The sequence below is a fragment of the Oculina patagonica genome, chromosome 11, assembly GCF_052425735.1.
Source record: "Oculina patagonica isolate OP01 chromosome 11, crgOcupat, whole genome shotgun sequence".
Classification (NCBI taxonomy): Eukaryota; Metazoa; Cnidaria; class Anthozoa; order Scleractinia; family Oculinidae; genus Oculina; species Oculina patagonica.
In genome coordinates, this window is record NC_135768.1 from 1,136,956 (window position 1) to 1,153,634 (window position 16,679).

At 40.3% G+C, this 16,679-nt stretch overlaps 1 protein-coding gene across 1 annotated transcript; it reads left to right on the forward strand.

The window, feature by feature from the left end:
- The first annotated feature begins 615 nt into the window (after positions 1–615).
- LOC144631176 (UDP-glucuronosyltransferase 2C1-like) lies at positions 616–12,544 on the forward strand. The gene is made up of 5 exons (XM_078489582.1): positions 616–1,077; positions 8,571–9,177; positions 9,980–10,186; positions 11,161–11,449; positions 12,262–12,544. The coding sequence occupies exons 1-5, from the start codon at positions 874–876 to the stop codon at positions 12,542–12,544; spliced, it is 1,590 nt and encodes a 529-aa protein (XP_078345708.1). The 5' UTR covers positions 616–873.
- Positions 12,545–16,679: the final 4,135 nt, after the last annotated feature.

Sequence of the window (16,679 nt, forward strand, 5' to 3'; positions counted from 1 at the left end):
CCATGCGCGAGACTCAGCAAACGTGCATCATTGCTAAGTCTCGCGCAGGGTTTGATGAATACAACTACCGTGATTCCCTGCAGGCGCGCGCTATAGAGGGAATCGGGTATTGGTTCATGCTTAAGCCTTAAGCATGCTGAGCGAGCACTATCGAGTTATGGTGCACGCGGGAAGTTTGGGAGCACGAAAGAAGCGTAAGTGTTGCACGAGGCTATAGCTGAGAGCAACTCTTAACTTCTTGAGTGCTCTTCAAACTTCCCAAGTGCACCATAACTCAAAAGTGCCCAGCTAAAAACATGAATCCATTGTTTTATGACATTGCCGTTGGAAATGTAGATCTAAACCCACGCCAGAAACTCGCGCGGGAGAAAAAAAATTCTGGCAAAGCGATTTGCTCACGCCATCAGCGTGCTCTATTGGATTATGGTGTACGCTTACGTATACTGAATTTGATTGCGCGGCTTTGCTAGCTATGTAATTAAAATAATAAGAACATCCATTATCGGGTCAGCCTCTTCTCGTAAATAATCCATTCTTTAAAAGGAAAAGAGTTGTCCAAACTTGCACGAGTGTTACTTGTAAAGTTATTAGTTTGCGTGCAAGGGACCGTGAAAAATCTGACTCAATCAACCACTTTGTTTAATGTATGAACAGTGTGAGTACCAACTTTCAGAACTTTCGCCGATTTTGGAGCAATTTTCTGAAAAATGTCGAACAACTTGTGGACATCCTAACTCGTTGACTGCTGCAGAAAGAATGAGCAACAAAAACAACGCCATTTGTGCTGTTCGTGCACAGTTTGTTGACGTTTGTGTTTATAAGTCCCCGTCACACACAGTACGCACAAACACGTAATTAATTACCATATCGGATATGCACTTGATTGACAAGGACTCAAACACACAGCGTTCTGATTCTGCACGAACAGTAAAGATGGCTTCGTTCTTATTGCTTTTGCTTTCCCTAGCAGTCAAATCTGCCTTGTCGGCTCGGATTGCTGGATTCTGTGCACTTGGAGGATCAGAGTACATAAATACGAGGCATGTAATGAAAGAATTAGCATCTCGAGGCCATGAGGTAGAGAATGATTTTTACACTGCCATGTATGCATAAGTGGTCCGCGGCCGAAGCAATCATCAAAAAGGCCCATTTACACAGGCGATTTCGACTGCGATTCTTCTCGCGCTAGGGTTGCTACTCGAAATGGTGCGTGTAAAGCAGTTGTGATTTCAGTCTACTGACGGTCGAGAGTTTAGCGCGATCACGATATCGACAGGGGTCTCCGAACTTACGACGTTAACAACGCCATCTTTGTTTACAAGACGTGCTTACATACCTCCAAGGCGGTGGTGCGTTTTGGAACGTGTGGGGAGGGGAGGGGGAGGGGGGGGGGGCTAAGACTGTCCCAAAAATACTCGGCAGGTTTTCATATTTGGAGCAACTTTTTTCCGTTTTCTGAGCAGTTTCTAGACCGAAGATTTCCGAAGATTCTCCGATTGTTGTTTGAAGGCCATACGAACGTTTCCAATCGTTTTTCGAACTTTTCCGAAAATAAACGGAGTTTCCCGACGACTTATAAGGAAGTTTCGAAGATGTTTGAACTCACTCACGAGACGGAATATCTTGACAAACCGATATTTTCGGCACCAAAACGTGAGGGGGCTGAGCCCTTCAAATTTTCGTTTGGGGGGGGGGGGGCTACAGCCCCCTGCCCCCCCTGCAAATCGAGGACTCAAACAAACATGGTCGATTGATTGATGGATTGATAGATTGATAAAAGATTGAGGCAACGCAGAAATTACTTTCCTATATTGCGAGAGCAATAAGGCTTGCGAAAGGTTCAGAAGACAGTGTATTCAAATAAGCCAACTGTCAATAGATAGAAAAAATTAAATTACTGAAAATGAAAGAAAACGTAAATGGGAATTTAAAGTAGCATATCTACAGAGTGGCTTTCCATCACTGTTTCCAGATCAAATTGGAATTTAGAAGTGTTGGCTTTTGTAGAGGAAGGAAAACCGGAGAACCAGGAGAAAATTAAAAACCCTCAGAGCAATAACGAGAACTCTGTGGCATATCCACAGAGTGGCTCTTCATTCACTGTTTCCAGATCAAACACCTTGCTGGAGGGCAAGCAACCCGCTGGGATATCCAAAACAAAGCGACTTCAACCAGTCATCCCGGGGGGAGGGGGGTTACTCCCATATATGAGATAGATAGAGATAGATAGTTTATTAATACAACTTCGCAACCTAAAAGGTTGAATTATGTCATATTTACAAATTTATAAAGCTATAAACTAACGATAAAATGTAAAAATATTTAAAGAACTTTACAAGAGTGATTAAAATCCAAACTTAAGTACATTAGAGACAATAAAACTATTTCTAAATCTATTAGTCTTAAAAACAGGGTTAAACTGGCGTGACTTTCTGAGGTTATAACTACTAAGATTCCGTGGGGGCAGTAAATTCCTCAGCCTACTGTCATTGTTCTCTAAAATGTTGTTAAACAATTTGTCCGTTAGGGCTTGTCTTCGACCTGACAGAGTGACTAGACTTGCCTTGTCGAGCGCTTCTTCATACGTAAAAAACGGAAAAATGATGCGCATCGCCCTCTTTTGCACTGCTTCTAGCTCACGAGAGAGATACGCAGGTAGACTTTCATTGAAAACTGGACAGGCATATTCAGTGATAGGGCGAATGCAGGTACGATAGAACTGTACTAACTCGCTAGGACCTAGGCCTGAACGCTTTAACTGAGAAAGACAATACAGGCGTTTTCTAGCTTTCTTAACAATATGGTCTATATAGGTTTTTGCCGCGGGATAGGGTATGGTTTTGAGGTTCTCGTTCCTTAAATAGGGTATCATTTTTGCTCCTTTTGGCATTGTGTTCCCGGTGCGGTACTTAGATAGGGCAGCTACAACCTCGTTCCCAGGGTCTCTCTCTCCTGAGCTCTAGGGGGCAGGAGAGAGAGACCCTGGGAACGAGGTTGGGGCAGCTAAACGAAAATCATGAGGACCCGCATAGGACATTTTTCTGTTCGCTGTTGGAAGCCAACGTTGCTACAGACGCCATATGTAATTATATAGCAGAATCGCAAAAATGTGTGAATCCTCGCAGTTGGAGGTGAATCTCATCTTGATTGACAATTTCAGCGTAATCACAGCTTGCATTCTATTTGGTTTTTATTTTATTTTTTAACAGAGAAAGATAACAGTTGTACCAGTAAGCGGGATAGCTGAATAATAACGGATTATACTGATCAGTGTACAGTTCTAAAAATCATTTAAAACAATGTTTAAATCTGTTTATCGTTCACTTTGGTTCATTTCACGCAGCGAAGTCACTGCGGCACGGCGTGAAGCCGCGATTGTAAGTTTTTCGCGTTAACGCGTGAAAAATTTAATTTGAGGATTGATTCGATAGTAGCTATATCAATTGTTCGCTATGTCAGTTTTCATTCTGTGTTTGCTTCAGTGACAACTGATTTCGTTTTTCTTCAATGCGAGATGCTCGCGTATTTAATTCAGTTTCAGTTTCTTTGTCCTCATCGTAGTCACAACCTTTTATTTTGACTGATAACAGACCTATCACGTTAATAACCGCAAGCAGCTCAGAGCGCCCGCTAACGTAAACATTATCTGAAAACACAAACTGCACAGTAGCGATCAAAGATATCGCAATGTTTTTGTTTGCTATTTATAAGCGCGTATCAAAAACTGTCCATGTCGCTAAGGTGTCCATCCATTATTAAATGCAGACACTCTTTCAGCTTGTCGTGAGCTGGTGTGTACAAGAATAGCGAGTATTGTGTTATGAATTTTCACGCCTCGAATAAGTTAGCTGTGCGCCAGAAAATTACCCAGCAAGTTATGGAATAACGAATAAAAAGACGCGAAAAACGTAACACGACACACTGAGCCCAAAGGGGCTTTTGATCCTTTATTTGTACTGATGAATGTAAAAACATGTTTCATGCGATCAATTTTCTAAATGTCTTCGCACGAAAAACACGGAAAGCAAGAAAAAGGTGCATTCTTAACAAGCACAATATGAACTCATGGCACTATCAAATCTCTTCAAACTCGAACTACCAAATTATATGCCGATTTCACTTAGAGGTTTTGTAGAAAATCATGGCATTATAAAATATCCCCACATTCGGACAACCCCAATTCCCCCTGCCCCTTAAAAACAAAACCTCTTAGAGTTGGATAAAATCGGGAAAAATTTCATAATGCCAAAACGTCCTAACTCACAGAATCACGGGCGTGCCACCTAGTGTTTCTGTTGCAGTTCTTGCACTTAGGAGTTTTGTAGAAAATCATGGCATTATCAAATATCCCCACATTCGGACAACCCTAATTCCCCCCCTGCCCCGTGAGAAACCCCTTCGTGAAGTTGAATAGAATCGGGAAAAACATGCAGGAAGTTTCATAATTCCATAACGTTCTATAAACTCACAGAATCACGGGCGTGCCACCTAGTGTTTCTGTTGCAGTTCTTGCACTTAGGAGTTTAGTAGAAAATCATGGCATTAGCAAATATCCCCACATTCGGACAACCCTAATTCCCCCTGCCCCGTGAAAAACCCCTTCGTGGAGTTGAATAGAATCGGGAAAAAAATGCAGGAAGTTTCATAATGCCATAACGTTCTATAAACTCACAGAATCACGGGCGTGCCACCTAGTGTTTCTGTTGCAGTTCTTGCACTTAGGAGTTTAGTAGAAAATCATGGCATTAGCAAATATCCCCACATTCGGACAACCCCAATTCCCCCTGCCCCGTGAAAAACCCCTTCGTGAAGTTGAATAGAATCGGGAAAAAAATGCAGGAAGTTTTCATAATTCCATAACGTTCTATAAACTCACAGAATCACGGGCGTGCCACCTAGTGTTTCTGTTGCAGTTCTTGCACTTAGGAGTTTAGTAGAAAATCATGGCATTATCAAATATCCCCACATTCTGACAACCAAATTGTTTGTTCGCCCAATTCCCCCTGCCCCTTAAAAAAACCAATTAGAGTTGGATACAACCTGGAAAATTATGCAGGAAGTTTCATAATGCCATAACGTTCTTACTCACAGAATCACGGGCGTGCCACCTAGTGTTTCTGTTGCAGTTGTTAAATATTTGCACTTAGGAGTTGTAAAACAGTATGGCATTATCAAATATCCCCACATTCTGACAACCAAATTGTTTGTTCCCCAATAAATGTAATGAAATAGTTGGTTTAGTAACAGTAAAATAATTGAATTTCTCGCAATCATCGATATTTTCGATTTTGACTTTTCGCATCACTCGGTTTGACCACGTTGTAAACAAAGCATGGAACAGACTTACCTGGACACAGTGCATTCAATCCGGTCCATCGATGTGAAAACTCTATCTGATCGAAACATAAAATTAAGAAACTCCGTAGGCAAGCTTATACAGGTGCTTTTGCATAACAGACACAACAAACCTTTTCTACTACCGACAGAACAATTCTCTTTTCGTGCGCCAGTAACATGAACGATTTGGCATATTTTGTGAAGTATCTTCCTGGCGCCCGGTCCAGGCCGCTTCATGCAACTTCGTTAGAATGATGACCGATTCAGTTGACCAATGTCGATATGACCATCGTTCTATTGAAGCATACAATTCTCAAATCAAAATATGTTTGTAGTGACATACCTGACTTTTTTTCCGCCAAGCGAATTCGCGCGCCGCTTAACATAATTTATTCTACCGCCAGATACGAAAATTGATCCACGTAACGTATAAGTGTTGACAACATCATCTTACGAGACCGCGCGCAGCTTCAGTCCAAGAAAATCTAGAGCTTTTCGTCTTCTCATTCTGCGATATAGTGCTCAAGAGCATAATTTTAAAGCGACGAAAACGAAGCTGTGGCCCAGTTTTGCGGACTACATTCTTGAAAGCAGGGAAATTAATTTTAAATTTATTTATCCCCTACAAATGTTTGATGTTATATACAAATGCTTTCTGGTGTTTTGTTTTGTTTTTTGTTCGTCAATTATTATTATTATTTATTACGTTATTCATATTTAATATTGACTTTGCTTGCATAGCGCGGCTAATAAATACAAAAATACGATCTCCCCACATCACTTTAATTGCCGAATCCTGCAGATTCATAAAGTTATTTATAGCGAAAGTCTTGGCGAACATCTCATTACATCTGTCAAGTGATGAGTTGTGACTGATGTTTTGCACTCATCCTGCGAGCTTTACCGAGCTTCAAATTGCAAGATCTGTCAACACGCCTATTGTTTACTATTGCGAAATCGGTGCACTGAATGTACCCATGGCCGACACTATCGCAGGTTGCTAAGGCGTGCGGGTCCTCATGAAAGATCTCTTCGAGATATCGACTTTTCTTGCATGAAGTTAGTATGAGTAGAAGGTTTATCCTGGGCATTGTTGTTCGAACATATCATGGAAGAATTCAAACGTCTTTCAGTTCAAGCATTTTTTTTTATTTTCGCGGAGGAAATGCTGTATTTGTCAGTCGCGACGGCTGGGTGCTTTGCGACTCATATACTTTGGCTTGGTTAAAAATCGTAAACTTTGACGTTTGACTTTAATCGAAATAGTTGTTTCCTTTCGAGTTAGAAAGATTTCTACTCGGCTTAATGCAGGGTTCTCGATAAAGGTTACGCACGACAGAGTTACCTTTTGTCTCGTCACGCAATCTTAACCCCACATTGAGAAGTAAATTTTCGTTTGGATATTACCAAAAGCCGCTTCTCCTCGCGTTATTCTTTACCTTACGGCTACACATGCCATTTCTAACGACTACATTTCCAGTAAAACAGTTGCTGTTTATTTTTCTAATGGCGATGCATTAACTTCTGAACAGAAGCAAAACCGTTTAGCGTTTACTGCTTCCACCGGAAGTAATTTCACAACAGGCTACAAAAACACTTGTAAATATCACTTAACACATTTAATGATGTTGCAATTCTAAATTGTGCAACTCAGTAGAAATAATCAATTGTCACGAAATGAGTTCCCTTTGGTTAACTATTAGCAACGTTTTAGTGTGTGAAAGACTTGTACCAGTACAAATTTGCGTTGTTAATCGTTTTAGGTTAAATTAATATTAGCGCCTAAAGACTTGTACCAGTACAAATTGCGTTCTTAATCGTTTTAAACTTCGCTGCCTTCGAGCGCTGAACCCCTTACATTCTTAATTGGTTATGTGACGTAAGATTTGGGCTACTCACGTTTTTGATTGTTATATAACGTTTGTAAATTTGACAAGTCACGTTTTTCTACAAGAACGGAAGTGCTGAAGCACAACTAAAGAGTGACACTTTACAAGTCACGCGCTTTGATCACCCACAGCGGAAAGTATTCCCTTGAGAAATTAAAACAGTCCCTTGAGAGTTAACAAGAATGTGGTTCCTTCCGGTTGGCTTCCGGTTCCAGATTACCCCACATAACTGCTATTCTCCTTATTTTTGCTTGTAAACAAGCAAAAAAAGTCGAAAAAAGGCATCTTAAAACTGAACTATCAAGTATTAGTAAAGCGATTTTAGAAAGATTTGTGTTTTGCCGTGCGCGGTTAGCCTTTATTTGGGTCGTCACGGAACGCTTCTCCTGTGTCATTTTTCGGTTTTTGGGCTTAAAAAGGGTATCAAGCGTAGCTTGCTCTCTAGTAAGGGTATTCTTTTGTACCATGTGACCGTTAGCTGCAAAAGGCCCATTTAGAAGTCATGCCTTTTGTGTAGGAAGGAAAACCAGAGAACCCTGAGGAAAACCCTCGGAGTAATGGCGAGAACCAACAACAAATTCAACCTGGCACATATGGCGTATTATTATATAGACGCGAGTGTTTTACTGGAAAATAGATGACTGATAAAAATTCATACGAAATTACACCCGGGACCGCAGTGGCGTATTTTCCATGTCCTCGCTAGTGAGGATATTGATGTCATCATTTCGCGCCATTGCACGGCTGCCAAACTTTGCCAAACGTCGGTTGAAAGATGGCGAGCGATAGAGAAGTTAAGTTCCCTAAAGCCGACTTAAAATCGTTCACTAAGGAGCGGGAAAATGCAAACATGAAGAAGGAAACTTCACATGACTCAAACCAATGCAAGGAGTTTCTTGCAAAGTAGTCCAAAGGAGAGATATTTAAGAAATTCCAGCCTCCGAAGTGCAAGAGTTTACATATTAATATAAAGGTTTGTGCTTTCGACACTTCTGTAGTTTTTGTCTATATAATAAAAAGAACATTACACGTTGGCTCAAGATATGAATTTTATGTTCTCGTGTCAAAAACAACATCTCACTTGTTCGCTGCGCTCACTCGTGAGATGTTGTTTTTGCCACTCGAACATAAACTTCATATCTTCTCGCCACCGTGCAATATCCTCTATGTCTGCGGCATTCGAAGCAGGCCACAGTAGTAACATAGGTCATAAAAGAGTCCCTCTAGGATGCATTAGGACGAAGTCTTGTATCACAACAGCACACTCTCCACCACTAATATCTTTTTTTTCTTGAAAAACGCGAACAAAAATTATGTTATTGTTTAACTATTTCTAACTTTTAGGTTACATTGGTTGTTTCGTCGGCTCAAAAAATTCAACCCAGTAAGACAGTGCCGCACAAGATTTACCAAGTGCCTTATGAACCTGGCTTCCACGAAGATACCATAGTACGGCTTGAACTAGAGGGAAACAAGTTACTGCTGCTCTCGAAACTGACAGAGGTACTGGTTACATTGTGTGAAGGCATTTTAAATAACACCGAGATTCTGGAAGAATTGAAAGACTTCGACCTCATTTTCCATGATAGTCTTGCATTTTGTGGCACATTACTTGGTGAACGCCTTGATGTTCCAAGAGTGGAGATTTTGAATGTTTCACCAAATTTTTTTTTCTCTTTAAATCACATGATACCCATGCCTGTCTCTTATGTTCCACAATCGTTCACGGGATTTTCTGATAAAATGACTTTTTTGGAGCGTACCATAAATTTGGGACTGTACCTCGGAATGAAGATCTTCGTACATTTTGCTCATGACAGACCAATGAATGCGCTGAAAGTCAAGTACAACATCAAACCTGGACGAAGCTTCCAGGAAGCTGTTGGTAATGCTGAACTTCTAATAAGTACATCAGATTTTGCGTTGGAGCACGTACAACCTCTTTTGCCAGGTAGGACTGAAGAAGTTTACTCGGGACAGCAAGGGAGGGGTACAATGTTCACGGCTATTGAAAATGACAAATTTCAAATTGTTATTGTCTATTGTCGAAAGTAATTCGCATTTGATTTGGTTTGCATTTCTACACTAAGTGGCTGAGTGGTTGGTTTAAAAAAGTCCAAACATTTCCCCAACCAATCAGCAGTAAACCGAAACCAATCGTGAACCACTCACACACGTTTTCCGGCGCTTCAAACCGGCAACATGTATTTGCAACGAGTTTTGATTGGTTCACTGGATTGTCTGTTCCCTTTAATTTATGATTTGCGTGGGTCTGGGTGGCCGTTATTAAATGAAATTGCTCAGTCATATAAGCATGTCATAACATGACACAGAATAAGGGTTTTTGCTTTTAGTTGTCAGTGCATTTATTGAGCTAAGGATGCAGTTTAAAAGATTCATTGTCATGGTCGGGCTAAAACAAGCTACTGCTACTGCAACTGCAACTGCTACTGCTACTGCTACTGCTACTGCTACTGCTACTGCTACTGCTACTGCTACTGCTACTGCTACTGCAACTGCTACTGCTACTGCTACTGCTACTGCTACTGCTACTGCTACTGCTACTGCTACTGCTACTGCTACTGCTACTGCTACTGCTACTGCTGCTGCCGCTGCTGCTGCTGAGGCTGCGGCTACTACTGCTACTACTTGAATGTTTTGTAAACTTTCCACGAACTAACGTTTTAAAACGAACAACAAAACAAAAACAAGTGAATCTGTAACTTTTTTGAGTGGGGATTATTATTCAACAGGTAACGTTATGGTTGGACCACTGAGTGTCAGAGATGGTAAACCCCTCCCGCCTGATTTAGAAGAATTTGTCAGCAATTCAGGGGGGCATGGTTTTATCATTGTTTCTTTCGGATCAAACTTGGCCTCCGCCCTTTCAAGATCAGTGGTAGACATGTTAGCTACCGCGTTTGGAAAGCTGAAACAAGGAGTTGTGTGGAGACTTAAAGGTAATAGTGGAGTAAGATGTCTAAGATATGGAAACTACATCATAGTGATCACACTCTAATTAGAATGCAAAACGTAACCCTTTTAGCAAAAAACGCGGCTCTTAGAAAGGGTCTTTAGGGGGAGGGGGAGAGGTGGAAAGGGGAGGGAAGTAAGGGAACGCGGACATTCCGAGCTGCGGTAACGGGTAGAGACGCTAAAAATCATTTGCGTGCGACGCATCGAGACTTCGAGAGAAAAAATGAAAGGAAAACAGAGACTGGTTTGTATCTGAACACTCTTAAAATACTTTTATTAGCCCAAAAGGAATTTGGGTGAATACTATAAAAAATGTATATTAAGATATTCCAAAGCGCTAGTTTTCCAAAAAATATTACAATACAACTGATACAATACAATACAATACAATTCAATACAATAGGCTTCTGATACAATACAATACTTGATTTCACACTAGAGCTCGTAAGTATAATCTAAGTGCACTTGAAACCTACTCTGAGTGTGAAGGGGTAAAACGTACTTACTTAAACTTTACTTGGTGACCATGGAAACTTTCGTAGTTCAAAGAAGCCGAAGTACGCCGCCAAGTATGGTCTACACCACACTTGAGAACGCACTTGACCAATAGGAAATGGAAGTCAAATGAAAGCGGCGTGCAGCGTTGTCACGATTCTGAAGATGATTGACAGCTTGTACCTCAAGTAATATACTTTGTCATCAAGTGTGAAGCCAGATTTTGTAAAATGCGACTTGACATTTAAGATTCATTTAGCTTTCTTAAAATTAAAAGGTCAGTCTAAAGATATCAGTCAACACTGAATAAAGATCTTAAATCTAAAGAAAGAGTGTTCCAAAAGAACGGTCCAGCATTGTAAGAACAAAGGGGTCTAGATCGCTCAAACGAAACAGGTTAAAAACAACAGCTTTAAAAAGATTTGTTCTAGGTTAGCTCACAACATTTTTTGTTCTCGTGCAGGTTACATTCCTTCCTTCCTTGGCACAAACATCAAAGTAGTGGACTGGTTACCTCAGAATGATTTATTGGCTCACAAGGACATCAAAGCTTTTGTCTCCCATGTGGGACACAACAGTCTTTTTGAGTCGGGGTATCATGGTGTCCCTGTGGTGGCTGTTCCCTTTTTTGCAGACCAGCACAGCAATGCCGCCAAAGCAGAACATTTTGGAATCGGTTTAGCTGTGGATCATAAAAGCAGTAACGCCCAGCAATTGTTTGAAACAATTGAGCGGGTTATTAGTGAACCAAGGTAAACATATTGTTTCATTTTTCGTTTGTTTTATGTAAGGCTTTGTCATTAGGTAACGAGGCTCTTTCAGCAAGTATCCGGATTATACCGAAAATATGTTTCGATGAAACAGCATCGATCTCTAGTGCAACGTAAACAACGGAGCAAACGATTTTAAAACAACTCACTTACGTGCTGGGCCCAGTTGTTCAAAGCACCATTAAGGTAATTCAGGAGCGTGAATTTTGATTTTAGTTTTATAACTTTACAGTGAGTTTTTCTGTTTATATTTTTTGTCCTCCAATTTTGACGTCAACTATCTCAAACTCCACAAAACATTAGCAATGAAAGACACTTTTATAAATATCTCTTGTATAAAAGTTAAAAGACCTTGATCATCTTTTTATCCTCGATCAGTGTGATTAATGTTAATCGACTTTCGAACAAAACGGGCTCTGAACTATGTAATATTTAACCTGTCGCCTCTCCTCCTCGCTTCCGGCTGGGAGTGATGGAAGGTGGTTTTATTCGCAGGCTAATAAATAACTGTTTAAAGGTATTAGTAACTTATTAGTAATTACTAGCAATTGACCTAAAATTTGTCTTTGCTTCCACTGATGCGTGGCTTGTCGTATAATCAGCAACATTAAAATGGAAGGAGAAGACTAGTTCTCAGCACTTTTGTTCACAGCTACAGATCAGAAAATGACTGATCTTTTAAATATACTTTATAAGATATTCATAATTATACTTTAGTTGATGAAATGTAATTTTTCGTAATTAAATTAGGCGCTCCTTCTATTAAGATGGGATTGATTACCTTTCTTCTTCAGCTTCAAAACAAAAGCAATGCATATCTCTGGCTTATTGAAGGACCGTCGACGAACGCCTCTTCAAGAAACCTGTGATTGGATAGAGTATGTACTCAGACATGGTGGAGCCCGGCACCTCAGAGCTCAAGTGTTTAACATCCCTTGGTATCAGTACTACTTACTTGACGTCATGGCTTTCCTTGTTGCTATAGTAACCTTGGTTGTCATGGTGATAAGATTGGCGTGCAGATGCCTCTGTCGAGTGTACTGTAAAAAGAGTGATAGCAAAACTAAGAAGGAGTGAAATATGGTGTCGCAGTTACACACTGATCATCAGTTTCTTTTTAATGTTGTTATGACTTCAATGTTGTTATGACTGATTTTTTCAGGCTTAATTTTCGCAACTGCTTAAGTTGTGTTCATAACTGCGAGGATCTTCTCTTCATTTATTCTTCATCCGCAGTTTAAATATATGATTTCATATATTCATTATTTCATCGTCATCTTTCCCGGGTATATTACGAACCAATTTAATGACCAGCTCCCAGTTGGCTTGTTAGCTCAATACAAATGTCTCAATGGGTTAGAGCGCTGCACCGATATCGCAGAGGTCAGGGTTCGAGTCCCGGCAAGCCTAATTTTTTTAGGCTTAATTTTCGCAACTGCTTAAGTTGTGTTCATAACTGCGAGGATCTTCTCTTCATTTATTCTTCATCCGCAGTTCATATATATGATTTCATATATTCATTATTTCACTTTCTTTTTCGTTGTTTATTGTAACGTCAATATAACCAAAGGCAAGAATTTTTGCATATATTTCTTAATCAAAGTAATAATTTTGTTTATGTTACACGATAGGAGTTTTGTATTTATTCGAAATTTTGACTGGCTGCTTGAAACAAAGCAATCTTGAACGGAAATCAAAAACACCATGGCTCTCTCACACATTATATCGAAACATCACGACTGCATACATGAAGACCAGAAGTCCAAGAATCCAGGTCGACTGGAAATCCTGTGTCTCCAAAGCCCTTCGTTTCTCGTGCCAAGGCCCCGCCGTCAAAGAGAAACGAAAAGGGCTATGGGTCAGTCAGTCAGCCAGTCAGTCAGTCACGCTCAAGAATGGAAGCTAAAAGTAAACACCAAAAAATCGAACATCATTGTATTTAGTGGTAACGGTCAGAACAAACACAAAAAAGATTTTAAATACGACAATGAAACTTTAAATATTGTCGACAAACAAACATATCTAGGCATAGAAATGACATCTTCTGGTCGTTACACCTATGCAAGAGAAATAATTAGCAAAAAGGCTACCAAAGTTATTTCCATCATTAAACGATTTCTATCCAACATTGATTCATCAACAATTGTGTTACGAAATAAACTTTTTGATGCTTTAGTTAAACCCATACTTTTGTATGGTTGTGAAATATGGGGACCCGAACTTTTATCATACAAAACACATTTCGATAAAAGTACAATTGAACAAGTTCACATCCGGTTTTGCAAACAAGCATTAAATGTACCATGGTATGCAGAAAACGTAGCATGTAGAGCAGAACTAGGTCGATACCCTTTAGCAATAGACATTAAAGCATCTATCTTATGCTATTTTCAAAGATTAGAACATAAGATAACCAATCCCATATTAAATCATGCATTTCTTTACGCCAAAAAACATACTAAATCTGTTAGTTTATTAAATGATGATGAAGCATTAGGAATTCTGTCCGATAATGACACATCAGCCCCACAACTTTCAACGAATTCTTGCTCCAAAATTAAACATAGATTAAGAAAAAATTATTTCCAAAATTGGTCAAAGGTCCGAAATTGCGCGTCAGTTAGCTCTAGAGAAAAATTCACTCACAAAGAAGTTAAAAAAGATTACCAATTAGAAGAGTATCTCACTACAGTTAAAAATCCAGCGCATCGAATAAAAATAACTAAACTAAGATTAGGGGTACATTCCCTACGCATACAGACCGGAAAATATGAAAATGCAGGAGCATCCATACCAGTCGAAGAAAGAAAGTGCTTGGTATGTAAAGAAAACCACATAGAGGACGAACAGCATTTTTTAATGTATTGCAAAGGGTATAATGATATTAGAAAAGAGCTTCATTCAATCGTGTCACAAACTGATCCTCGCTTTGTAGATTTAACTGATCATGAAAAAATAAAGTACCTTCTTAAACTAGATAATTATGCTACCTCTAGAATCATAGCTAAATATATCTTCCTAATGTTTCAAAAAAGAAAAGAAGTTTTAAATTGAAAGTTATATCAATAAATAGTTGTATAAGTAATAGTCCAATAATTACCGTAAACGTTTGCATTGTAATTTCATTGTTTGTTATTAAGTAATTTGTTAGCATAGTTGCTATAACACCTTTATTGTAACTAGACCAATACCTCCCTTTGGAGTGTAAGGCACAATAAAGATTTACTGTTACTGTTACTGTTAGTCAGTCAGTCAGTCAGTCAGTCAGTCAGTCAGTCAGTCAGTCAGTCAGTCGGTCGGTCGGTCGGTCGGTCGGTCGGTCGGTCGGTCGGTCGGTCGGTCGGTCGGTCGGTCGGTCGGTCGGTCGGTCGGTCGGTCGGTCGGTCGGTCGGTCGGTCGGTCGGTCGGTCGGTCGGTCAGTCAGTCAGTCAGTCAGTCAGCCAGTCAGTCAGTCAGTCAGTCAGTCAGTCAGTCAGTCAGTCAGTCAGGTCAGTCAGTCAGTCAGTCAGTCAGTCAGTCAGTCAGTCAGTCCAGTCAGTCAGTCAGTCAGTCAGTCAGTCAGTTCAGTCAGTCAGTCAGTCAGTCAGTCAATTCGGTTTAGCCTGGGTAATGCTTGTTTTAACAAGCCGTTTTTTTTTTGTTCATGTTAGCTGCGGAGGAAAAATAAATCAAGTCGTCTTATCTTACCTCGTATCGCCTTGTATTATCTTTGCTTCAGTAAGCTTAGCTGAGCATATCAGCTTAGCGTAGCTTATCTCAGCACACATCTTATATCTGAGTTGTGATCGGTAAGTTGATAAAGATAATTTAGCCTTCTTGTCCCCCGGGGAGGCGGGGGGGGGGGGGGCGGGTGACTGTAATTTCGGATTTTTGGTCTCACTTAGGATGTTCCGGGCAAAACGCAATAGTTGTAGCCGTCAAGGTCTCGTTAAGGGTTGCACACGAAGAAATATACAAATATAAATTCTATTTTTAGTATTTTGGTATCTTTTAGGGGTAAAAAAAAAAGCTTCGGCCGCGCCCAGATTGGTTTCTTTTAAGGGGTTCTTTTAAAAATTTCCGACGAGCATCCCCGCCCATTTCATATGAGAGTGCCCCCCCCCCCCCCGGGCTTTCGTGTGGGCAAAGGGCTAACTCTCAAAACTTCAGCTTTTCAAATACGCTATCGTACTTTCAGGGTCTGGATGGGGGAGCTCGAGTCCCAGAAATTTAACTTTTGGTCAATTTCTCAGCTATCAGTTAAAATTTCAGCCCATTTCTCAGCTGTCAGTTAATTTTTCTCTTGCTATCAGTTAAAAAAGCATCATTTCTTAGCTGACAGTTGAAAAATTGACCAATTCTCAGCTATTAATGAAAACCCATCGAGACCTTGCACTTACTCAGTCATCCTCGTTGTGCCCAGTGGCCCATAAGGCCTCTACAAGGACCCGCCAAGCTGCTCTGTCTTGGGCCGTGATCTTATGGCGCTCTCCCATTAATGCCAGCACTCTTCATCTCTTCCAGTATCGTTCTCTTCCAAGTTGTTCTTGGTCGCCCCCTTTTCCTTCGTCCCTCCGGAGTCCAGGTCAGGGCTGTTCTTGACCCCTAACTTTATGTTATAGCTTGAAGCTAAGTAGCATACATTTGCATAAAAACACAAACACAAGTTGTAGCTATAGCATTGTGATCTTCATGGGTTCCTTGAAGTGTTTTGACATACGGTCAGTTTTAAAATCGTAAAATCGTCTAATTTGCAGAAGACATCTTTAAGAGTTTCAGCTCCCTAATGCTATTGCGGGCCTATTTTCAGCTAAACCGTTCTTTGTGCGCAACGCCTCACAAAATCAAAATCTCAACGATTCTTGTAAGCCAATATTCGAAGAATTTAAAACACGAAAACAATACCATCCACATTCGCCATTATGATAAATACCTGAACAGCCGCGGACACTTATGTATTTGTGACAGTGCAAAAATTATGCTAATTTTTTCAGTGTAAATGCCTCGTGTTCTGTGACCCTCCCACGATACAAACCAGTAATCCGGGCTGATAAAGCTGGGAAGACTGCTCCTGAACGCAAAAGCAACGAGAATAAAACCATCTTCGCTGTTCGTGCAGAATACTGTCCGTTTGAGTCCTAGTCAATAGTGCATATCGGATATGGAAATCACGTGCTCTTGTGTTCTTTGTGTGTGACGAAGACTTCAAACACACATCATTTAGCACGATCAG